The sequence below is a fragment of the Primulina huaijiensis genome, unplaced genomic scaffold (genome assembly GCF_012295235.1).
Source record: "Primulina huaijiensis isolate GDHJ02 unplaced genomic scaffold, ASM1229523v2 scaffold32015, whole genome shotgun sequence".
Taxonomy (NCBI): domain Eukaryota; kingdom Viridiplantae; phylum Streptophyta; class Magnoliopsida; order Lamiales; family Gesneriaceae; genus Primulina; species Primulina huaijiensis.
In genome coordinates this window covers 193,888-216,992 of record NW_027357518.1, presented here as the reverse complement: position 1 = coordinate 216,992, position 23,105 = coordinate 193,888, and the positions used below count along the sequence as shown (strand labels likewise).

General features: G+C 34.5%; 5 protein-coding genes across 11 annotated transcripts; 3 read left to right on the top strand and 2 right to left on the bottom strand.

Annotated features, from left to right (window-relative positions):
* Window positions 1-270: 270 nt before the first annotated feature.
* On the bottom strand, window positions 271-2,663 carry LOC140967977 (probable protein phosphatase 2C 80). Of its 7 annotated transcripts, none has more exons than XM_073428798.1 (5): window positions 2,370-2,647; window positions 1,770-2,065; window positions 1,181-1,508; window positions 911-1,054; window positions 271-741 (listed from the first exon to the last, which is right to left on the bottom strand). In XM_073428798.1, the coding sequence occupies exons 3-5, from the start codon at window positions 1,487-1,489 to the stop codon at window positions 454-456; spliced, it is 741 nt and encodes a 246-aa protein (XP_073284899.1). In that variant the 5' UTR covers window positions 1,490-1,508; window positions 1,770-2,065; window positions 2,370-2,647; the 3' UTR covers window positions 271-453. The 7 variants fall into 7 exon arrangements, 6 of the variants coding, with proteins under 6 accessions (XP_073284899.1, XP_073284902.1, XP_073284903.1 ...); XM_073428801.1 differs by having other exon boundaries at window positions 1,181-1,505; XM_073428802.1 differs by having other exon boundaries at window positions 1,770-1,966.
* A 680-nt stretch (window positions 2,664-3,343) lies between these two features.
* On the top strand, window positions 3,344-4,596 carry LOC140968030 (uncharacterized). The gene has a single exon (XM_073428870.1). The coding sequence runs from the start codon at window positions 3,405-3,407 to the stop codon at window positions 4,494-4,496; it is 1,092 nt and encodes a 363-aa protein (XP_073284971.1). The 5' UTR covers window positions 3,344-3,404; the 3' UTR covers window positions 4,497-4,596.
* A 1,359-nt stretch (window positions 4,597-5,955) lies between these two features.
* LOC140967987 (3-oxoacyl-[acyl-carrier-protein] synthase I, chloroplastic-like) lies at window positions 5,956-12,421 on the top strand. The gene is made up of 8 exons (XM_073428814.1): window positions 5,956-6,427; window positions 7,094-7,449; window positions 7,589-8,020; window positions 8,189-8,362; window positions 8,443-8,556; window positions 8,726-8,827; window positions 11,925-11,991; window positions 12,138-12,421. The coding sequence occupies exons 1-8, from the start codon at window positions 6,259-6,261 to the stop codon at window positions 12,203-12,205; spliced, it is 1,482 nt and encodes a 493-aa protein (XP_073284915.1). The 5' UTR covers window positions 5,956-6,258; the 3' UTR covers window positions 12,206-12,421.
* A 277-nt stretch (window positions 12,422-12,698) lies between these two features.
* Window positions 12,699-15,539, top strand: LOC140968032 (26S proteasome non-ATPase regulatory subunit 8 homolog A-like). Its single transcript, XM_073428872.1, has 6 exons — window positions 12,699-12,924; window positions 13,544-13,622; window positions 13,687-13,789; window positions 14,269-14,532; window positions 14,887-14,998; window positions 15,287-15,539. Exons 1-6 carry the CDS (start codon window positions 12,820-12,822, stop codon window positions 15,425-15,427), a joined length of 804 nt encoding a protein of 267 aa, XP_073284973.1. The 5' UTR covers window positions 12,699-12,819; the 3' UTR covers window positions 15,428-15,539.
* A 999-nt stretch (window positions 15,540-16,538) lies between these two features.
* LOC140967988 (bZIP transcription factor 16-like) lies at window positions 16,539-22,178 on the bottom strand. Its single transcript, XM_073428815.1, has 13 exons — window positions 21,855-22,178; window positions 21,226-21,320; window positions 21,073-21,126; window positions 20,914-20,988; window positions 19,812-19,889; window positions 19,661-19,720; window positions 19,402-19,568; window positions 18,891-18,945; window positions 18,002-18,038; window positions 17,635-17,912; window positions 17,438-17,515; window positions 17,218-17,343; window positions 16,539-16,929 (listed from the first exon to the last, which is right to left on the bottom strand). The coding sequence occupies exons 2-13, from the start codon at window positions 21,295-21,297 to the stop codon at window positions 16,855-16,857; spliced, it is 1,155 nt and encodes a 384-aa protein (XP_073284916.1). The 5' UTR covers window positions 21,298-21,320; window positions 21,855-22,178; the 3' UTR covers window positions 16,539-16,854.
* Between the last annotated feature and the right edge of the window lie 927 nt (window positions 22,179-23,105).

Below are 23,105 nucleotides of genomic sequence, written 5' to 3'. Positions count from 1 at the left end.
TATTTTTAGAATAGTACATATTTTTTTTAAAACAAATTCTTTTAGAAACAATGAGTATTTGTAGATATTTTTATAAACTTACTCAATAACTTGTTATAAAACTGGTTTAAGTAACAACAATAAAAAGTAAGTGAAGTTAACTTAAACAATTGTTTATTTAATTTAAGTTACATTTTATTTTTATATCATCAAGAAAATTCTCTCTTTTCACAACTTATTATGGAGTGACCAAACGAGTGAAAATTCCTGAAATGTGTGTTATTTGTTGTGATCCGAGAATTTTATCACATCAAAACATCAAAAGATCGGGGCGTAATGCACTTTATCACATACATAATGACAGTGCATAGAATTATATGTACCTAAGGGCCAAATGCAAATATTTTGTGCAATTCTAAGTCTATCCATAATCCAAATCACCCTTTTTCATACTCATCTGTGAAAGAAACCAAACTATTTACTAACAACGAAAGCAACGACCACGGTAATATCATCTTTCTTTCCACCAAAATATGCCATACCATTTCTTAGAGACGCTTCTGTGAAGGGAGTAAAAGCAGATTTATCAATGGAATTATAATAAGCATGTTCGGAAATGCTTCTCGCAACTTGATCTGGATCTGCTCCTGCCCCTCCTAAGAAGTTAGCAACGTCCCTGATATCTTTTGTGAACAAGTTATCGAATAGGCCATCAGTGCCTAGTATAATAACGTCCCCTGCTTGTACCGGCATTTCAGAAACCTGTGAATTGATGACAATCATAACGTAAGATAATTAAGAAAACAAACGTGTGAAAAAGATGGTAGTTGTTGAAACCAAGCCTGATTCGATCTATTTGCTGGACTCTCAAACATTTAGATGATCTTAACATTGAAAAAGTATTTTACAAAACCGCAAATAATGCAAATACCTGAGCCACACTCGGTGTAGATGCACATTTACCAAGCTGACGCGGACAATTGAAGCGACTAGTCTGGATCGGTGACTTATAGAACTCTTCTCCATCTCTTAATAACAAGAATCCACTATCTCCCACATTAACAGCATGCAAGGACTGTACACTCAATGAGATAATACACAAATGCCATTACATTACCTAAAATAAGAAACCAAGAAAGGAGCTTCAAGTTGCAAAGAGAATAATATAAAACCTGAAATAGTGAACAAAACAAAACCTCACATTGTTTTTGAGTGTTAATATGCAAGCTGTGGAGGATCCTGGAACCTTAGTCTTCAAGTATGCTTCATTCAAGATGTGTTTAAGATTAAAATTATGATTACTTTCCTCGATAGGATAGTTTCCAAGCACTACAAAAAAATTGGACATCAGCTTTCGAGCATATTCTCCAGCATCAACACCTTTCTCACTCCAGCTTCCTACACCATCTGCCACACCAATTGTTTGTTTCTCCTCAAATATGAAGTGAGCATCATCCCCTCGAGGATTGGACCCTCTCTCCTTTGGGATGTAAAAGGCTCCACAAACCATCTTCAGACTTCTTTGTCTACTGAAGAAGTTTGATAATAGTCAGCTTCCGACATGCATTTTATAGATGTTTTCGAGGAGATAAAACTGATTAACCAAACTATGCTATAAGTTATCCTCAAACATCCACCAGATCACATCATTTGTATCATTTCATGATACATCACAGATATATGATGCGTAAAATTCCCCTAGACTAATTTAACAGAATATGCATTTAAACTACAAGAGAAAACCCAGATCAAACGATTTTGAAGGATAGCATACTGGCATGCATTCGTACCTGGAAGCGACCAGTTCGGCGATGGGCACTGTGCCCGCCCTCAACTAAAAAAGATCTTCAAAGTTTACTTTTATTTGGGTAAGAACATTATACGTTCATATTTAACTGAACAAAATCGAGGTTACTTGGGCTTCGACTAAGGATTAGGAAAGGAACCCGGTGTCTATTCTCGGGCTCACTCACCTTGCATGCATAGACTACAAAATCACCCACTAAACCTATAAGAATCAGTAACGACCCATGCTTCATCATGCCATCAGCAGCAAAATCAGGAGCTCAAAATTTGTTATTTAAATCTTCATGAACAAAATCAAAAGATAATATTAACAATTCACGTAAATTCACCACTATCAAGATTGGGGGAAAATTTTACTACAATTAGCAAATATGGGTTTTGATTTTTCGACCATAGCATCAGTCAACGTGGAGCAAGAAGATTCAAAACATAAAAAAAAAAAAAAAAAAACAAAACAAAAAAAAAAAAAAAAAAAAAAAAAAAAAAAAAAAAAAAAACCATGCTCAAATCATTCAAATGAAAGGCAAATCAGTGATACTAAAATGCTTACGACCAACAGAAGAACAATATTTTTATATTCTAACCGCGGCGTAGGGTCAGAAAACGGCTCCATTCCTCGTCTTGTTACTGGGCAGCAGCCAAGAGACGAACACATAAGGATTCTTTTGGTTGCACTTTCACTGAACTGGATCGAAAGATGTGAAAATTATTGATTTTCTTTCCTACTCTGTGATCGCATTTCTTCCTTTTTATTTATTCTATCTACCCCTTTATGGTAAAATCGGTTTTTGGGTTAGATCTTCAAGTGTGTGAATTGAATTTGATACAAACCAAATGTCGAACTTTCGATTATCATTATATATGTGTGGAACAATAAATTAGGTGAATTTGAAATAAATTAGGTGAATTATATATCATCAAATCGAACTTTAACGACATTGTTCAAAATAATAGGAATTGCTTTCTGATATTCAAAGTTGTGTCTACTCCAAGGAATGAGCTATTTTGTTAGAAGTAGGTTTATTGTAAAACGATCTCACGGATCTTTATCTATGAGACATGTCAATTCTACTGATATTCACAATAAAAAGTAATAATCTTAGCATAAAAAATAATATTTTTTCATGGATGACCCAAATAAAAGATGTGTTTCACAAAATACAACATATGAGACCGTCTCACATAAGTTTTTGTCGTTTGGACTTAGTCGTTCTTGGTTAATGTTCTCCTTGTTCCAATCGGACAACAATGCCTAATATTCTTATGTCAAGACAATTATTTCCTAGTTTATTATTATAGAATTTTGTATTTTTTTCTTAAATTAAAAAGAGGATAATATCATAAATATTATTAAAATATATTAAGAGAAAGAACTATATAAATATAGAATTTTTTGGTAATTCCCCTCCTAATAATTTGATATTTGGACGTGTGTGATGATGTTATCCACAATCACAAAATTGGCTTTTTTTTACCAAATGGGTCCATTACCCAAAATCAACACCACACATTTATCGGAGCCCAAATATATTCATAACCACACAAAATCATAGTTCATTCTTATTATTCCATGCACACCCATAATCTTCCATCTCTCCAATCTTATCACTTTCCCTACCATGGGGTGCACCTCATCCAAAAGCATCGACGTCGCTGCCGCCGGTGTCTACCGTCCTCCGTTGTCCAGCTTCGCCGTCTTCGACATCAACGCCATCGAAGAACCGTGGCTCAAGTCATGCGAGCCACAGGATGATTGGAAGCAGACCTCACTGTTGCCAGCCCCCATTCTAGAGAAGCTCAACGCCATTGAAGATGCACCTCGCACGTGGGAAGAGGTCAGCAAGGCACTGGAGGATCTCAAGCCCAAGCTCAACTCCGTCCCTGTACTTCAGGCCAGCCTGAAACCAGTCGATCATACGCCACCGGCTCAAGATTTCCCCGCCGCCAAGGGAGAATCAGTACCACCTAAGAGCTTGACTTTTCATACGCTCGAAGAGCTTGAAGCTAAAATCTCTCCAAAAGAATCAAAACCCGCTGAATCCAAGCGAGTTGCGGAATTGAAGAAATTCAAATCAACGAAGACCGACCCACGGATCGATCCGATCGACTCACGAAACGGGATCAATAATCCAGATGTCCCCAAGTCGCTGAGGGACAACATTTTCATAAAAAGAGACAAATTAGAGCGAGAAAAGGAAGGCAAGGCCGCGGGTTTTGTCAAGCGGGACCCCTTAGCCGACTTCGAAGAGAAATGCCCGCCCGACGGAGCCGACTCTGTCGTCCTCTACACGACATCTTTAGGCGGCGTCCGGCGCACGTACGAGGACTGCAACATAGTCAGGACACTAATGGAGACACACATGATCGTGTTCGACGAGCGCGACGTATCGTTACACGGTGGATTCCTGAACGAACTGAAGGAATTATTAGGCGACGGAGTTAGTGTTCCGAGGGTGTTCGTGAAGGGGAGATACCTGGGCGGAGTGGAGGAAGTTGTGCACTTGAACGAAACGGGTCGGCTCCCAAGGATACTGAACTGGGCACGTGTGGAAAGGGGCGTGGGTAGGCTGGGCTGCGAAGGCTGCGGCGGCGCCAGGTTTGTGCCGTGCCTGGAGTGTGGAGGAAGCTGCAAGATTGTGGTGGAGGGCAAGAAAGAAAGGTGTGGGGTTTGTAATGAGAATGGATTGGTCCAATGCCCCGCATGTATTTGATGATCACTTGTATTTTGTGTTTTATTTTATAAATATTATGGGGTGTGATTTGTAATTTCGTATTTGTGAATTGTTTTTGGTTTGTATACTTGTTTTAAAAGGGACAGATTATAGTTCCTATATAAAAAAAAATTGATTGAAGTATATTTAAATATAAAAATCAAGAGTATGTCTCTTGTGAGACGGTCTAACGAATCTTATATGTGAGACAGATCAACTTTATCGATATTCACAATAAAAAATAATAATCTTAGCTTAAAAAGTAATATTTTTTCATGGATGACCCAAATAAGATATCTGTCTCACAAAATACGACCGTGAGATCGTCTCACACAAGTTTTTGTCAAAAATCAAATCGATCTTTAACTTATCTTACTCATCTAATTTAGAAGATTTTATATTTTGGGTTATTTATGTTGTTAAATTTAAGTTTTAATTATGTTTTTTTAAAAGTAAATTTAGTTTTTTGTGTCGACGGGACATCTATGCAGTGTTGTTGTGGCGCTGATACATATAGTCTTATATCAACATTGACGATGAAAAATGATTATATTAACAAAAAAATCGAAAATTTAAGGACTAAGATTAATTCTTGACAACATAAAAATAAAAATTAAGAATAAGTAAAAAAAAATATAAAAATCAACAATTTCTTCATAAAAATTGTTATAAAAAAGATGTCGTGCTCGACTATGGGATACCGCATAGGGATGTCGAGCTTGAATTTTTTGTGCAAGATTCAATAATTGAATCATACCATATACTTAATAACCTTATTAATTGTCTCTATCTTTAGATTAAACTATTAAATTTAACTAATTCGTGTAAATGATTAATAACTAATAATCACATGCCTCCTAATATATATTTAGGTGTATCTGACACTTTTGGCCTTTTTTTTTTTTTTTTTTTTTTTTTTTTTTTGTAAATGGAAACGTAAAATTGATAAGCACGATTCTTTATTTGCGTGTTTTTAACTTGCTCAATGAACCAATAATATTTTGTTATTTTCATTTCAATTTGGTCGATTAATCCGATTTAATTCTCACCGCTAAATCCAACCACAAAATAACTGATGTGATGTTATTTAAAAATGTTGAATCAATATTATATTGAAAAATAGACTAAATTTTGGGAAAGAAAATTTGTAATCATTGGATTGAAAACATGGAAAAGTAGCGAATTAATTGGCACGCATTGATTGGTGACGAGTATTTGGAAGAAAGTAGTTGGAGAGTAGTTAAATGTTAATGACAAGCATGGCATTAATTAGCGTAAGCAGCTCATACATGTTACATAGAGCGGCCAACTAATTTCCTTTATTTGACTTAGTGCCGCATACCGCAATTTCGGCAACTAAATGAACTGTAATTTAAATATTCATCTGTTTTAATAACCCAAAAACTACATTTTACAGTATGTTTTTCGAAATAATTGGTGTTGGGAGTCTTTTCTTGTATTGCATGTCGATCTGCATAAACTGAAGAACGTGTCATAAATGTTGTAGGCATGTGAAAGATAATAAAGACCTTGCTCTACTACGCATTTCCTAGAGATAAATTGCATTAATCGTCGCATTTGTTCTTTAACAGATGCTGCGGATTCTCCAATACAAAATTCAATTTCCAAGAAAACCCAAGAAACCTTCATCGTGAACTCCTTCAAACAACTACTTTATTGGGTTGTTTTCCTTGTATTATAACTGCCAATTCTTGACTTTGGTTTGAGGGGGTTCTGTTTTGGGTTTAGATCGGGGAAAATAATGGCCTCCATCAATGCTTTTGCGTCTTCTTCTGGTTTGGTCTGCAAGAAGAGTCAAGAATCAGGGAGAAATGGTGTTCCTTTTTTTCAGTATGATGGGCTTAGAGCTGCTGACACTTTGCAGACGGGGTTAAATAAGTTAGAGGCTAAGGGGTTTACTTCCACTTCTGGTAATTTTGATTATATTATAATTGTATTGATGCGAGTTTTTGTTGGTTTGTCCATTTTCATAGAGTTCTTCAAGCTTCCATTAGCCAAGTAACCTGTGATTGGTACTTTTGATGATATATGCTAATGCTTTCTTCATTCGTGTTGTATTAGTGTCTCGATCTCATATATTTTGATTTGAAATTTTATGCTTGGAAAAAAAGAATTATCAGTCGTAGTCTCTTGAGCTTCAGTTCCTTTGAATTTCCGTGTGTTACTCTTGATTAGTGAACTGTTTGAGCCACCATGAAAATAATAGAATAATGAGCTTCAGTTCCTTTGAATTTCCCTGTGTTACTCTTGATTAGTGAAGTGTTTGAGGCACCATGAAAATAATAGAATCATACCACACAATTCCTAGATTTCAAATGACTGTTTAGATTTTGAAATATGCTTCTTTCTAGCAGAAGATGGACATGTTCATATGTTTCTTCAATCTTGAGATTGATGTTGTATGTATCGGCGCCTATATTGTTCCTTAAATAACCAATTTATGACATAGAATAACTGGTATCAAATATTTCTGAAAACAACTCAACCATGCAATCGAACTGCCTTTGGAATCTATTATTCTTAGCACTTTTGCATCATAGTTTGAATTGTTGATCGAATTTATGCCCCCTCGGCAGCAAGATGCGGAAGAATTAAGGCTGTGGCTTCTCCAAAAACTTCAGCTCCCAAAAGAGAAACGGATCCAAAGAAAAGGATTGTCATAACTGGAATGGGTCTTGTCTCGGTTTTTGGAAGCGATGTTGATACATTCTACAATAAACTTCTTGAAGGAACAAGTGGCATCTCTCCTATAGACCGGTTCGATGCTTCAGAGTACACTGTTAGATTCGGAGGCCAGATCCGTGGTTTCTCTTCAACAAACTACATTGATGGAAAAAATGATCGACGCCTGGATGATTGCTGGAGATATTGTTTGGTTGCTGGCAAGAAAGCCCTTGACGATGCTAACCTCGGGAAACAAGTTCTTGAAACTGTGAGTATTGTCAAGAGTTATGTTCACTGTACTTAACATATAGCTCGTAGAAATTGTGAAATTCAAATAAGCTATATAATGGCCCAATTGCCATGTTCTGCTAGTGACTTGTGTAACATTTCTCCTCCATGTGTCACAGATGGACAAGACGAGAATAGGAGTGGTCGTGGGATCAGGGATTGGTGGCATTTCCGCATTTAGTTCTGGAATTGAATCCTTGGTACTGAAGGGCTATAAGAAAATGTCTCCTTTCTTTATTCCTTATTCGATCTCCAACATGGGGTCGGCATTATTGGCTATAGATACCGGCTTAATGGGGCCAAATTACTCTATTTCAACTGCTTGCGCTACAGCAAATTACTGCTTCTACACTGCAGCAAATCATATTAGAAGAGGAGAGGCAGATATAATGGTAGCTGGAGGGACTGAAGCTCCGATTATACCTAGTGGAATTGGAGGTTTCATTGCTTGTAGAGCATTGTCTCAAAGAAATGATGAACCACAGAAGGCTTCAAGACCATGGGACAAAAACCGTGATGGTTTTGTTATCGGTGAAGGTGCCGGTGTACTGGTAAGAACTCAGTTTTTTTTGGCACCTTCATGTATGTTGAATATAGTCGATTTGTCCATTGCCTTGTGCGGCCACTGCTCGTTTTCAGAGAGTATCAGTCAGAAGTTACAACTTATTCTTTAAAGGATCACTTATTAACTTCATGGATTATAAAATTGTCTTGTTCAGATCATGGAAAGCTTGGATCATGCAATGAAGCGAGGAGCGAATATTATTGCTGAATACTTGGGAGGTGCTGTAACCTGTGATGCTCACCACATGACCGATCCTCGTTCAGACGGACTTGGGGTCTCGTCTTGCATAGTCAAGAGTTTGAAAGATGCAGGGGTCGCCCCCGAAGAGGTGACCACTATATGGTATTTTGATGAAGATTGAATTAATCAGATTCTTGACTATAAAGATCTGAAATTTGCAAATTTCAGGTTAACTATGTGAATGCTCATGCAACATCAACTCTAGCGGGAGATCTTGCTGAAGTCAATGCCATCAAGGAAGTCTTTAAGGATACCTCCGAGATCAAGATGAATGGTACCAAGGTGAAAATCTCTTGCAATATATTTTTTAATATTGAAGTAAATGACAGATATTCATGCTGCTGCCGGGACTGACACGTGAAATGTTTTATTGTAACTATCCATGTACGTAACATGGAATAATCTTTATTTTCAGCCGACTGCATTTTATTTGTGTAATTTCTTGATTCAGTCGATGATTGGACATGGCCTGGGAGCCGCTGCAGGAATTGAAGCAATAGTCACCATTCAAGCAATCAACACGGGCTGGTTACATCCTACAATCAATCAATACGTAAAGCTAGAAAACACTACTACTTGTCTACTTCGATAAAACTAGGAATGATCACTTGCGATGCACGTGGGTGATTAATAATGAAATATATACTAAGAAGATTTAAATAATTTTTAAAATCGTTTAAATAACATCTTGTTTATGAGTATTTATTGATCTAAATATATCAAAACACAATAAATAAAAATACATCATAATGATAAATCAAATATATTCACTTATTTATATAACATTTTTCAATTTGCATGATTATAACATAATGACAGCTCTCTCAAATTAACAAAGATAATTTTCATCCAAATATCATTCACAATGGAAAACAATAAAAATAAAATTAAGAGAATAGTAAATTTTTCTAAAATCAAAATCACAATGTATTTAAATGGAGTGCATATAGTGACTGTCAAATAAAATTCTCTTAATTAACTAAATTATCATAATGATGTTAAAATAAAACCCCTAAACTTGTTATTAAGTTAAATATCAATTGTGTTTTTGCTAAATTTTATCTTCTTGCGAATTTTGTTTAATTTTTTTCTTTTTTAGAATAGATATTACACATCAACTCAAATATTTTAAACTGTATAGTAGCTCAATCATCATGATTCGATCGATGTATCCAACAAAGACAATTATTGCACTCCAACAATATCAATAATTACACTAATTGCAATATATGAGAATTGATCTCATGACTTTGACTCTTATATATACCAATTGTAGGATCATGCATTTGCCGCTTTACCAAAGGTTATAACCAGGGTAACGATGCAACACTAACTAAAATCTTTTAAAATCGTAAAACAATTCAAACGTCACATTTCGATTGTTATACCTTACATAAACAATTATTGCACATAACAAATATGATATAGTTGTTATTTTACATTCTAGAAATTATTTTTCTAAATCAAATTTATTCTCACTAATCAAATAATTTCATCGAACACAAACTAGTTTTAATTACTAATAATAATTTAAACTCAAATATAAATTGTTAGGGTGACCACTATATGTCCTCACCTATGCTTCATTAAATTCGATCATAATAATAATGCACAATGAATTGGTAAACATAACTTAGTTAATTTATTAAGTGAGTAATATTAAATAACAATTTTGTTATTTTGAAATGTGAAAAATAGCATATATATATATATATAAATTCATCATATATAATGCTAAATTAATCAATATGTAGAAAAGAGAAAAAATTGTTTTTTATGTATGTAATTTCATCATATACAATTAGAAATTAATTAATAGGTTGAAAAGAACAAACAGTATAACAAATAATATATTATATATGATGATTTCGTAATAGAATAATATTAATATAATCATATTTTGTATTATGTTTAGAACGCAATTGAAAATTGATAACAAAATATATAATAATAGAAACTTTAATTTTAAAAACATTTTTTTATCTAAAATATTATCATAATACATAATGAATCATAAGTGAAATCACTAAATTGTTGAGTAAATATTTATTTAATTATTACTTAATTCAATTTATTGGAATTTGTCAAAATTTTAGCATTTCTTATCATCTACATAAAAATATCAAGAGCTTCATAAATTCATTGATATTAATTAAAAAAAATTAATTTAAATAAATAAAAAAATTCTTAAGTTCCTAAAAAAATTATTTTATAGTTATATCTGAAATATTAAACATTTTATTAGAAGTTTTTTTCTTATCAGCTATATAAAAATATCAAGAGTTTCACAAATTTATAGACATTAATTAGTAAAAATAACTTAAATTAAATATATAAAATTTATAAAAAATAATATAACGTGTTTATAATATTATGAAAAAATTGAAAAATATAGTTGAAGAACTCACAAATTTTATTAGTTATATCTTAAAAATTAAAGCGAGTTACACCCATATATGGTACAAGGTTTTCTATCCCACAATGAGATGTACAAATAGTAAAACCACAATTAAAAAACAATTCATTAAAAAAGTAATTTGAGAAAAGTATTGCAAAATTGCAATTACAGAATAATTTTACGTTAAAAAAATATTCTTACAAATAATCTTTAACATATTTCAATATCTACAAAATATACGATGCTTCTTAGTTCATATTTTAAAATCAATTTGTTATAAAAGTGACTTATTTATATGTAANCGCAATGAGATGTACAAGTAGTAAAATCACAATTAAAAAATAATTCATTAAAAAGNCCATGAAGAAATACACTAATTTTAGTAGCAACAAAGAAAAATATTGGGTAAATTAATATATTCAATATGCATTAATATCCAAAGACATTTAAGATAGACAATAAATTATAAAAGAATCCATTAAAAAATTATTATTTTAAAATCAATTTTTTATAAAAGTGACTTATTTATATGTAAAATAAAAGAAAATATAAGATATAAATATGAAATATTTATTAGTAATTATGAAGAAAGACACTAATTTTAGTAACAAATTTTAACAGCAACAAAAAAAAATCATGGGTAAATTGATAAATTCAACATGCATTAATATCCAAAGGCATTTAAGATAGACAATAAATTATAAAAGAATCCATTAAAAATTTATTGATTTAATTTACTAAATTAAATAAATAAGGGTATATTAAAACATTCACAATTAGAAGTGATATATTTATATGTATGTTAGATGTTAGATTTTACTAAGAAATGTAAATAAATAATTTTTCTAGCCTAAAATTTAAAAAAGAAATAGGAATGTGTATTAATGTCCAAATCCATTTAAGATGGACAATGAATTACAATAAACTCCTAAAAAAACATATTAATTTAATTTGCTAATTTAAATTAACAAGAAAATTTAAATAAATAATTTTTTTTGGCATAAAAGTTAGGAAAGAAAGAGGAATGTGTATTAATGTCCAAATTTATTTAAGATGGAGAATGAATTGCAAAAAAAACATTTAAGATAACCTATTAATTTGTTTGCTAACTTAAATTAAATTAAATTAAATAAATGATTAAATTAAATAAATGAAAAAGGGCAAATAAGGGAATTTACAGATGAATGTTAGATTTTATGCGCCTTTTGTCCTGGTCATATGTTGTCGTAAATTACACTCTATCTCCAATTAGGACTTGGAACCTGAAGTCACAATAGACACTGTCCCAAATGTAAAGAAACAGCATGAAGTAAATATCGGTACGTGATCTTGTCCTTCGCTCTGCACCATTGACAGCATCGGAGGAGGGCTGCCGCCTGTCCCCTCTGCTGCCCTTTCGCCAAACATTTGCTCATTTTCCACCACCTATATCTTTACAAAAATCTTGAAATCCAAATCCCTGCAGCTATATCCAACTCATTCGGCTTTGGCGGGCACAATTCTGTGGTCGTGTTTGCACCATTCAAGCCTTAAAAGAATCCGACAGAAATCGGTCCATTTTCAAGTTTTCCTCCATATATACACATTTTCACGGGGATGTATTACTTAGAACGAGAAGATATCTGGCATCATGAAGAACGTACGTAGGCTCCTGCTACTTTTGTATAAGCAAATTCGTTATGTATCAAGGAATAAACCTGTAATCTTGTGCTTATTTTCCGAATCTCGTGCTAATGATAAAGTTTTTTTTCCCTGTAATCTTGTGCTTATTTTCCGAATCTCGGCTTTGAAATATATGTTTATTTTTACATTGAATCGACTAGCACACTGATCCTAAGATAAACATATACCGACATCGCGTGTTGGGATTTGTCATTGAGAAGTATTTGAAAAGGTGATTTAACATATGAAGGATAGAAAATGTATTTTAACTAAATATATTTCTTTGTTTTTTTATATATATTTCCTGGTATGAGTCTCGAACCAACAAACCGAATAACGGGTCAAATTCGATTCGCCCCACCCACCCGCCCCTTGTTTCCAAACCCATTTTTCTGGCGCTAGCTTTCTTGCGCAGAAAGAAAAGCAGAGCATCGTTCCAAATTCTTCTATAGAAAAACATTCACACAAAATTTTTAAGAAATTTGATGGATCCGAAGATCACAGAGCTGTCACAAGTGTTTGAGCGATTCAAAGCCGCGTTCGTGCGGAAGGATTTCGATACTTGTACGAAACTCCTCTCGCAGCTCAAGGTGAAGCTTCGAATTTCTGAATTCATCCACTTTTTCTTTTTCTTTTTTTGTCAATTGACACTGTGTTGGTGAAACTTTGAAATTATTGTGACAAACTCGGGGTTCTGTTATTATGTAACTCGTTCGACCGGTATATTGGAACTTTTGGTAAAAATTATTACGAAAAAAATTAGATCTTGATATTTTTCTGGGTTGATTATTTTACAGTTAATTAATGTAATATTCTGATGTTAATGTGAATCTGGACGTAAATTTGGACTCCTATGATATTGGTTCAATTAGTCATCATATCATGTCTGGTTTTATGAAGTTTTTCACCATGTGAAGGAGCAGCCTCCTTCGTCCTCTCATCGGCGATTCTCTATTTGAAACATAAGCATAAAGTCTGCGATCCATGAACAAATTTACCAGATACTGACTTTTTCCTAGTTGCTTTCAGCTGACAAGTTTGGGCGCACGATCATATGCTCAGTAATTTCAAAGTTGGAATGTGAGGAAGATAACTTCCTTTAGTTTTAACTTGGATGGATGTGCTATGGTGTACAATGAGAAGCATTGTTTCTTTGGAATTAATTGAGGTTAACATTGATGATGAACCGTGGGGTATATTTTATTTCAGGTTTCATTGACAGGATATAAGAGTCTACCTCCATTATTTGAAGCAACACCTAATGCGATTCGTGAATTGACAATAGCAAGTAAGTGTATCTTATTTTACCTGCAAGGTTCCTTCTGAATGCCTTCAAGTTTGACCATATTTAGGGGACATATATGAGCATGCTGTTGTTCTGAGCGTAAAGATTGAGGATCAGGATGCTTTTGAGAGGGATTTTTTCCAACTGAAACCTTACTATATGGATGCCCGGTAACCTGTTTTACCCATCCTTTTCAGAAAAAAATCTATTACATGTTAAATTGCTTAGTGAATAATGGGTGAGAAGTCAGTTTAAACTTGTTGGGCTATATTTTTTTTACTCTAGTTTCGGTTCACCGATCATGAATAATTTAGCAAGCTCTTTATTAGCATGTTTGTTCTTCGATTTCCACGAATGTGACTTTGTAAATATGCAGATATTAATTATGTAAATAAAGTAATCTGCCTCTTACGAATCGATCCTGTAAATGATGGGTTTAATATGTTGAAAGTTTACATTCTTTGAGGCACAGTTTAATTGCACTTTTTGACAATAAACAATGTTGTGTGGTTAGCCTGTATCTGGGGAAACTGACCAGTTTTGTGCTTTCATATTCTATTTTTTGTTGAAATTTATATGTATGAAGCAATTTGGAACAATTTTATCTTTTAGGGATTGGTTATGACTTGTTTTCCGAATTGTTGAACAGTGGTCGTCTTCCCCCATCACCTCAGGAGTATCCTATTTTAGGCCTCAACCTTCTGAGACTCCTTGTACAAAACCGAATAGCAGAATTCCATACTGAGTTGGAGTTGCTTTCTCCTGGTGCTCTAGAGAATTCTTGCATCAAGCATGCAGTTGAATTGGAGCAATCTTTCATGGAAGGAGCATACAACCGTGTTTTGAATGCTAGGCAGACTGTACCTCAGGAAACATATGTTTATTTCCTTGACTTACTGGCAAAGACAGTCAGGTAAGATTTCCATATGATGCAGGAGTAGTGTTGTTCATCATAATTAAAGGTATATTACCATTACTGTCTATGTTTTGCCATCTTATATTGTGTTGATAGTACACAGGCATTTCTTTTTGCTACGGACCTATGGTCGTAGACTGCAATTAGATAGAACAGCTGTTTTATTTAACGCACTTGCTGAATCCTATTTTCCATTATTAGTCTCTACGTCTACATCTCTTCTCGTGGCTGTAGGCTTTGTTTTCATTCTCAATTTCACCAGTCACTCCTTGTTCTCAATGTGCTTTGTCCATCATGTTAAAATGAATCTCTTCTTGGTTTTGGAACTTGAAACTTGGTTTTTACTGGTAGGGATGAGATTGCTGGATGTAGCGAAAAGGCTTATGAGTGCCTCTCAGTAAATGATGCTCGGAAAATGCTGCTGTTTTCTTCAGATCAAGAATTATTTGAATATGTAAAGGAGGTAAAGTTCTTGGTTCACTGGTTATTCCCCACCCGAGGTTCTTTGTAATGTAAATATATTTCAACCAAGAGTAGCAATTCTTCATCTGTTATTTAAGTTCTTGATCTTTCAATGTTTATGTGCTCGAGTCCTTTCGTATGTCTATCGGGAAAAGTTCCTCATTAGGGTATTCCCATGAACATATATCCTGTCGAGAAGTGATTTTCTCGACAAACTGCTCCAGACTAGGTTGAATTGCTCGTGTATCTCAGCCACACTGATGATCATTTTGATATTGAAAATTTTCAGGAGCATCCGGAGTGGGAGACGAAGAATGGGTTTGTGTATTTCCAAAAAACAAAGGAATCCACTACTTGCAAGGAAATTCCGTCGTTGCACCTTATAAACCAGACTCTAAGTTATGCTAGGGAATTGGAGCGGATTGTTTGAGCGTCATGTGTTATTGTTGATTCCATATTTCCATCATCTACTTCGGGAATTGGTACTTTCATTATCACATCGGGGTTGAGCAAAAAATATATATTTTCTTGCAATTTTGTCATGTGCTTGTTCCTGCCTGCTTGACTTGTTACTTCAACTATCAAAGCCTACAGCCACTAGAAGAGAAGTTGATGTTCTCCATGATTAGTCTCTACATCTACTTCTCTTCTCGAACCTCTTTTCCATGATTAGTCTCTACCACAACTATCAATCTTTTCTTCTTCTTTTAATTCTTTCTTTGCGCTCCACCTGTCCGGTTGCTTTTTTGTACGGTTCCTTTTTTCCCCCCTTCAAAATCGTTTTGCATTTTTGTATAAAAAAGAATCCGCAGCAGACTTCTCTGGATTGCACTATTTTTGTAAACTTTCCACAATGCACTAGCTTTGTAATATTTGAAATTTTTTTTATATTATTTTTTTAAAAAAAACCTGAATTACTCGTCTGATTGTCCATCATTCTTACAACTTTGAAAACACCTTCAATGTTGATCGGGTAGGATAGTTGAGTATATTGTTATACATATTCGACTATTAATCCCATAAAAAAATTACTCAATCAGATATCAAACCATCCTGATTTTGGTTTTGATAACAGAACATCAATAACAATAACAAAATGATGTAACCCGTAGGAATACTATCATTTAAATATTTTTCAGATGACGATCCAACCATTTGGGCTTGCAAAAGTGCTATTATTTCTGTCCCTGGGGACCAACGAACGTATATCCCCTTGCATTGATCGTTTAAATTTGACTAATTACTTGATGGCGGGGTAACAAAGAAGGCCGACGACCTATCTCATTAAAAGCACTTTCAAAACTTGAGGGAAACAAAATCATAATTCAAAACCATTTCTTCGTAGCTCATGATATAACCATAGCTAACTAGATTTGGATCACATATAATTAGTTTATATGATGAAATATAGAATACGTCAGTGTTTGGCATGTTCAAACCACGATATATACATTCACGACATTAAGGCAAACACCCCTTCAAATCTTCTGTTTGAATTGGTGTTCTGCTCTTGTTACACATATATATAAATGAATGATATCTGCTCAAAAAATACTTCTTTGAATGTGAGAATGAATATTTATCATTCATCTATACATAGGAGCACAGAAATGTCGAATGGAATAGGAGATCTGGACTCTAGAGACTCGCCAGCTCTACCTACAGTGGACCATGAAAGATTGGCTGAACCAAGAATCAGAAGTCATCTGATGCAGGTTCCGAGACTAAAATGACCAGCTCTAGTAAATTTATAACTACATACAATCTAAAATTGGGGATTCACTCACTGATTTTAATAGGTCAAGCCACAGGGATTCAATCTGCAATAAGACAGCAACAAAATTTATTACTGACTCTTCATGAATCATGAGAATGTGTATCATCCTGTCTGCATTTCGGATCATCTTGATCTGGGTGTTCACCAAGTCTCTCCTGTAAGACCAAATTTCATGACTCACTAGTGGAACATCACGCACAACTGATCCTCAAAACTTAGAGTAAATTCAAGTGGAAAATTTACTAGAATATGAATACATTACTATCAAACTATCACAAAAACGAATAATATATCCAGAAATATCCTGCGAGGTAGACTTCTACAATGAAGCCGAGTACTAACAAGACAGACCAGTCTTAGGAGCTTTCTTATAGCCGTTGCTCACACAGGTAGACAGAATATCGTACGAATAGTATGATAGATAACTGGTATACTAAAAATACCTTCAGAGATGCATTCTGAGCAAAAATTTGCTCGTACTCACTCCTTATACGAGCCAATTCTGCTCTAAGAGAAACATTTTCTTCGTTTAATGCTTCCGCTCGACTCGCCAATTCATCACATTCTGCCTAAAATTCGTGAATGAAAGTAAGAGATATCATTAGATAAATCGGTGCCTGATTAATCAAGAACAGTAGGGGGGAGTAACTAATATCTATGAACCTGCTTGCGTAATCGGGATCGACGAGCAGATTCCCGGTTAGACTGCTTTCTTCTCTGTCTTTTGATATCCCTGTCATCCTGACTCACGAAAAACATATAGATGATCAATGTGCAGACGAAATCAAATCAAATGTAAAAGAACAGGAAGAAAAGTGAACTCCAATAAAGAAGGGAAAGGACGAGAAGGGAAGGAGAACCTGCATCCAGAGCTGTGACATGGAGTTGTCTCGTGATCCAGTATTGACCACTCCTCCTGCGACTGGAGTAGTAAGAGTGTTTCCCCCAATTGCAGGAATGGGAGATGATGATGATGCTGCAGCAGCCCAATAATCCATTCCAATATTTAAGTTAGTGGTTGGACCAGGAATACCACTCACAGCCCCTGCCGCTGGCACAATGGCCATAGGGTGGTGAGCTGTAGCCAGTCCCCCATTCTGAGAAATGCGAGCAGCATTGCTATTTTGAGACAGTTCAGCTGTATCATGACATCATGATAAGACTTGAAGTCAAAAACTCGAAACCAGAAATAGCCAGCAGTAGAAGTAAAAACTCTTAGAACAGCACCTGAATCTTGCTGGCCACCAATCTTCTCTCCGGAATCCTGTAAAAGTAATGAAACAAGGCTCGGAAGAAGTTAATGAGTGGGAGTGATCTCATTATTTGAGCATACTTTGCGCTCACAAACTTTTTAGAGCACAAGAACAGCTTTGCTAAGGAGATTGCACACAGTTAATAGAACCTTTTCAGAGACAACACATCTTTGCCATGTGAAATTTATTAAATGAAACTCCATTCATAAGCTTTCGAACATATCGGTTTATTAGGCCATGAGAGAGACAGTTGCATGAAACCAAACATATCCCTACTATCTGCTTAATCGTGCTAGATGGGATAAATCCTTCAGTAAGGCTAAACCATAGAACCTGATTGCTAGAAATAATGAGGACCACTGGCAAGCTTTTCCTTACATTCAGAACTAACATAAAGCCATGACAATAAATTTAGTCATCTAATTTTCCTTCGCCAAATCCAAATCAACCGATAATAATGAGTGATTTTCTCAGAGTTCTAAGAACCAACTGAAATATGAATGGAACAAATTCTAAGCATAAATTGTAGACTTCTGTTATTCCTTTCATGCTTTCTTGCCTTCCATTTTATAACAATAACGGGGTAAAACAAAGAAGATGGATTACTTCCTTTGCTTATAGAATCCAACTACAATATTTCCAGTCATTGTTCATTACCCATGTTATTTAAAAATAAAAAATTACTCTTGCTTGATAAAATTCATATGATCTCGAATATCTGATCGTGAAGAATCTCAACTATATTTACCTAAGTAAATGTGTGTCAATCCGTCAACTACTTAAGTAATGTCTATCAACAATATCAATTCCAGGCATGTGATTCTTAATCATATAACATAGATGTTGTACGACGTGCAACTTACAGTTTGAAAATTAGCATCACTCCCTTCACTTGAACCTTCACTAGCATTCTCGGTACTGCGAAGTTTTATCAGCACAACAGTTTGAAAATCAAATGAAAAACAGTGTTCAACAGCAGACAACATGTTTACTCATGCACACAACTCTGTGCTGATAAGAAAGCAAAATGATATAGCATGTATAAGCAAACAAAGAGATTGAATAATGAGTAAAACATGAGAAATTATGCTGATGTGATGATCCTTCAAGCCGAGAAAAACAAGAGAGCCAAAAAAAACTCTGTAGTACATCAACCATGTAAAAGTTGAGAATTCACAAGAGATCAGCAAAGCAAAGCAAAGCAAAAAAAACTGTTAAATAGGACATTTAAACATTACATCGAAGTCTGTCTCCATGATCTCCCCAATAATGAGAACAGGTACAAATTATTGATATTTGTACTTTTGTACTCCACAAAATGCATGATGAAATTTACATGGTACCTTAAAAAATTCGTTCATTCATTCACCATACCCTTTAGAATGCAAACCATTTACAGATGCACCAGCAGTTTTTCCAAGTTCATTGTTCTTCCCTGTAATCATATTTAAACTGCCTAAACTTCCTCTAGATCTTTTGATTGGCAGTTTTTCCTTTTCAAACGACTTTCCATCCACCTCCATGTTTCCAGTCGAGTTGCCCTTTAATGAACATTTGAAAATCATTCTTTGATAAGTTCAAAACTTGCTATTTACAAGAGTGAACAAAATGTAGGGAGGCCATAACAACTTACAAGGCCTTCAGCAACACCATTTGGAGAAGGCATAGCAAAAGGACTGAATGGATATGATCCCTGAGCAGGTTCAAATACAAGGGCAGGATTCAGGTAATTATGGAGAGGAATAGAATCTTAGCAATGCAATTGAAGAAAATTATGAGACTACCGGAGCCATGGTTGGGTGCCCATACGGGTACATCGCAACATATGGATGAGGTTGAGTTCCATAGGGTGGAATGAATTGCTGCATATTGCAGAAGAGTTATGAATGTCAAGCAAAATCTACTGAAGTACACAAAATTGGAACAAAACTAAAGAAAACAAGAGTAACTAGAAGATTTATTCAAGTCCAGATTCTAATAGCATCAGAGCTTTTCATTCATTTAGGCTCAGCAAAAAAAAAAAGAAAAAATAAAAATACAGACAGTATAAGGAAGATTTAGTTCAGGAAGGGATGCTAGTTCAGTGATGAACGTGTTTGCACACATCATGCATGGCATGAACTTGTTTAGGCTTCATCAATGCAAAATTATGTAATTAAGCTTAAATGTTCTTTCAGCTCCAAATATGGGTCTTCATTCTCTCCTTTTCAACCTTATCCTGGTTCATAAATACTCTGGATCAAGGAATCATTTTCTATAAATTCAGTGGATCTTCTTCGAAATATCTTTCACAGACTACTTATACCATCTCTAAATCATCAAGCACTTATGTTCAACCACCAGTCAATGCCCAAACCAAAAACCGTTTCTCCGAAGTTGATAATTAGCAAGAGAAACTCATTTTGTGGTCATGATACGGATTTACCCTACCTGTGACAACAAGGTTTCCTTTCTCCTAAATTTCACAAGCTGTCCAGGCAACAAGTGCTATAGTCTACTACAAGAACCATAAAAGTCCTTTGTACGCCTAAAGTAGCTGGAATCTCAAGAAATCATGGTAAAATTTCATGATGAGACGTCACCATAAAGAGAGTCGTGCCTCCGACAACTTAAGATTTTCCTTTAACCAAGATATTTTACAAAGAGCTATGTTCAAATCCCATTAGAGTAAAGTAGTGTCGAGATATTTTAAACTTCACCTAGTTCAGACTTCAGGTGTTGGAAAAATTGGATTTTGTTATCTTTTTTGTATTTGTTAAGTAAAATTTACCTCATTTTCATCACTAGAAAAATGTGGTGCATTAATTGCAAGCTTATTAATCATCACAATGCCATAATATCTACTTCACTAGATTATCAAACCAAACAAAGTGAAAAATCTAATACCTGGACACCCCACATGTAAGGGTGCGACTGTGGACTTGATGCCAAGAACCCATGTGGAGGCATAGGGGAATATGCCTGCATAACCAAAATTCTTGCGCTATAACTACCAATATTAGTGTTAATGAGGAAAAACATATGTATCTTGAAAAATTTTGTTACCTGGAAGCCAGACCAATCAGCAGCAACCATGCCAGAGCCAGCCGAACTGTGCTCCTAGAAACTCAAAAAAAGAAAAAAGACGAGAACTAATTTCGATAATCAAGAAGAAGTACTTAATTGATGAAACCGAGAGCCCTAAACAAGACTTCAGACCTGTAAATGTGTCTTTGGCTCCTTTGCTTCCTTCCCCTCCTTGGAGGACTTGTCCACCTCACCATTCCCCATGTTTTAAGCCTCACCAATTCCTCCTATATCATCATATTGATCCGGTTTTCACACAATTAAACCATTATATATCCTTGCTTGAAACTTACAACAAATTATTTTGATACAAAATAAAGTTAACACGCATATAACATGCTACCGTGTATTCGATAAATGAATAATTGTTAAGATTGAGAGTTGTACCTAACATAACATCGAAAGCCAGCTCAGGGCTAGAGATTGTTCAAGTATATATATACAACTCTCAAATACTTAACACAGATGACGTGGGGAATTTAACAATAATGTAGATGGAAATCATGTATAACTCTATCAATGGCAAAAGCTTATCTCGTATGTCCTGATGAGTAACACCAAATCCTCAAGTGAAACAAATATCATGCATTGAAATCCTCACTTTATAAACCCAAATCAGAAAATCTACACAACAAACTCACGCATGCAGAGACATATGAAAAATATTCACGACATATAATATTGTCCACAGTTAAAAAATGGGCAACACAGTGAATCAACAAACTAAGAAAGCTGGAATAATTTTTAATAACAGAGATTACCGCTAAAATGAAACACAGCTCCACAAATCTGAATGACTGTCAACTCAGCTACGCAACAGCTCAAATTCCTGTCTTGCTTCAACTATAAACTGTAATTCGAACAGCTTCGAATTGAAATAAAAATAAAATTTAAAAATTGATTTTTGCCGGAAAATGGGGAGATTAAAATTTAATTGCATGAAATTCCAACAAAAAATGATGGGAGGAAATTAGGGCTTCGTTCGTGAGATCGTCCACATGGTTGCGTCGTTTTCTGCAGATTTGCCTAGAAAATTTGCCGATGTGGTGTCCACCGTGGATTGAATAATGTAATTCGTCCCTGTTTAACGGCTGCGATTGGGTTACGTGTTATTGAGTAATTTTACGGGTCGGGGCATTTTGGACCCGTAACAGATTTTATTGTTGGGTAATAATTAATTAATGATATAAAAATATATTTAACTCAAACAAGATATAATATAAATATATATAAATCAACTTATTCTATTTAAAGGCATGCAAAAATCAGATCAAGCTGAATCTTCCTGGTCGACAAATCAAATTGTTTGCTTCCATGGTTTAGATTATTTTTAATAGTAGTTAAATCAAAAGACTTGTTCATATTCAAAGTTAAGATTTAACAAATACAAAAATTATATAACAGATTTCGTTAAAAACATATTTTAATATAATTTTTTTAACTAAATTCGATTTGCTTATATTTGACAAACTATAGTTTTGGAGCTTCACTTCGATAATCAATGCTTGAAATATAAAAATTTCATAAAATAAGTCAAGACTTCGACGAGTGAAAATACCAGATTCTGTGACAACGAGGATGACCATGAAGATGATTTCCATGTGATGGTTTCTTGTCCTTTGACCAGAAAAGTGGTTTGTCTCACATTTATTGGCAGTAACCTTGCATATATGATATCAACAGTGGAGCGGTGACTGAGATGGAATCATGTAGTCCAACAAAGAGAGCACAAAGATGTCGAAAGTGGTTGAAATGCAATGTAGATGCAGCTGTCTTCATGTGTTATGGTTGTCTATTAAAGAACTCGCATGGAATTGTGCTTGCTGCAATGTGTAGTAATTTTCAGCCGACTTTAGTTGAGTGTTGAATAAGAAAATCACTTAGTTGGTATTTGAATATCTCACACATCGCAGTCGAATCCGATGTGTTCTTGGTCATTGAAACTTTCCACGATCCGAAGACAATTTTTTCTTATTTGATTCTTGTTGTCAAAGATCGTATAATCATCGTAT

Excerpts from the sequence above, each read along its gene's own strand:
- LOC140967977 (XM_073428796.1), bottom strand. The coding sequence starts at position 2,440 with ATGTGTTCGTCTCTTGGCTGCTGCCCAGTAACAAGACGAGGAATGGAG. Across the intron at positions 1,055-1,180 it reads TATTAACACTCAAAAACAAT|TCCTTGCATGCTGTTAATGT; the intron begins GTGAGGTTTTGT and ends TTGAGTGTACAG. Across the intron at positions 742-910 it reads CTACACCGAGTGTGGCTCAG|GTTTCTGAAATGCCGGTACA; the intron begins GTATTTGCATTA and ends ATCAATTCACAG.
- LOC140968030 (XM_073428870.1), top strand. The coding sequence starts at position 3,405 with ATGGGGTGCACCTCATCCAAAAGCATCGACGTCGCTGCCGCCGGTGTC.
- LOC140967987 (XM_073428814.1), top strand. The coding sequence starts at position 6,259 with ATGGCCTCCATCAATGCTTTTGCGTCTTCTTCTGGTTTGGTCTGCAAG. Across the intron at positions 8,828-11,924 it reads ATCCTACAATCAATCAATAC|GACTTGGAACCTGAAGTCAC; the intron begins GTAAAGCTAGAA and ends ATCTCCAATTAG. Across the intron at positions 11,992-12,137 it reads ACAGCATGAAGTAAATATCG|CTATATCCAACTCATTCGGC; the intron begins GTACGTGATCTT and ends AAATCCCTGCAG.
- LOC140968032 (XM_073428872.1), top strand. The coding sequence starts at position 12,820 with ATGGATCCGAAGATCACAGAGCTGTCACAAGTGTTTGAGCGATTCAAA. Across the intron at positions 13,623-13,686 it reads TCGTGAATTGACAATAGCAA|GGGACATATATGAGCATGCT; the intron begins GTAAGTGTATCT and ends GACCATATTTAG. Across the intron at positions 13,790-14,268 it reads CCTTACTATATGGATGCCCG|TGGTCGTCTTCCCCCATCAC; the intron begins GTAACCTGTTTT and ends ATTGTTGAACAG.
- LOC140967988 (XM_073428815.1), bottom strand. The coding sequence starts at position 21,297 with ATGGGGAATGGTGAGGTGGACAAGTCCTCCAAGGAGGGGAAGGAAGCA. Across the intron at positions 19,721-19,811 it reads GGCACCCAACCATGGCTCCG|GGATCATATCCATTCAGTCC; the intron begins GTAGTCTCATAA and ends GAACCTGCTCAG. Across the intron at positions 18,039-18,890 it reads GTGATGCTAATTTTCAAACT|GATTCCGGAGAGAAGATTGG; the intron begins GTAAGTTGCACG and ends TTACTTTTACAG.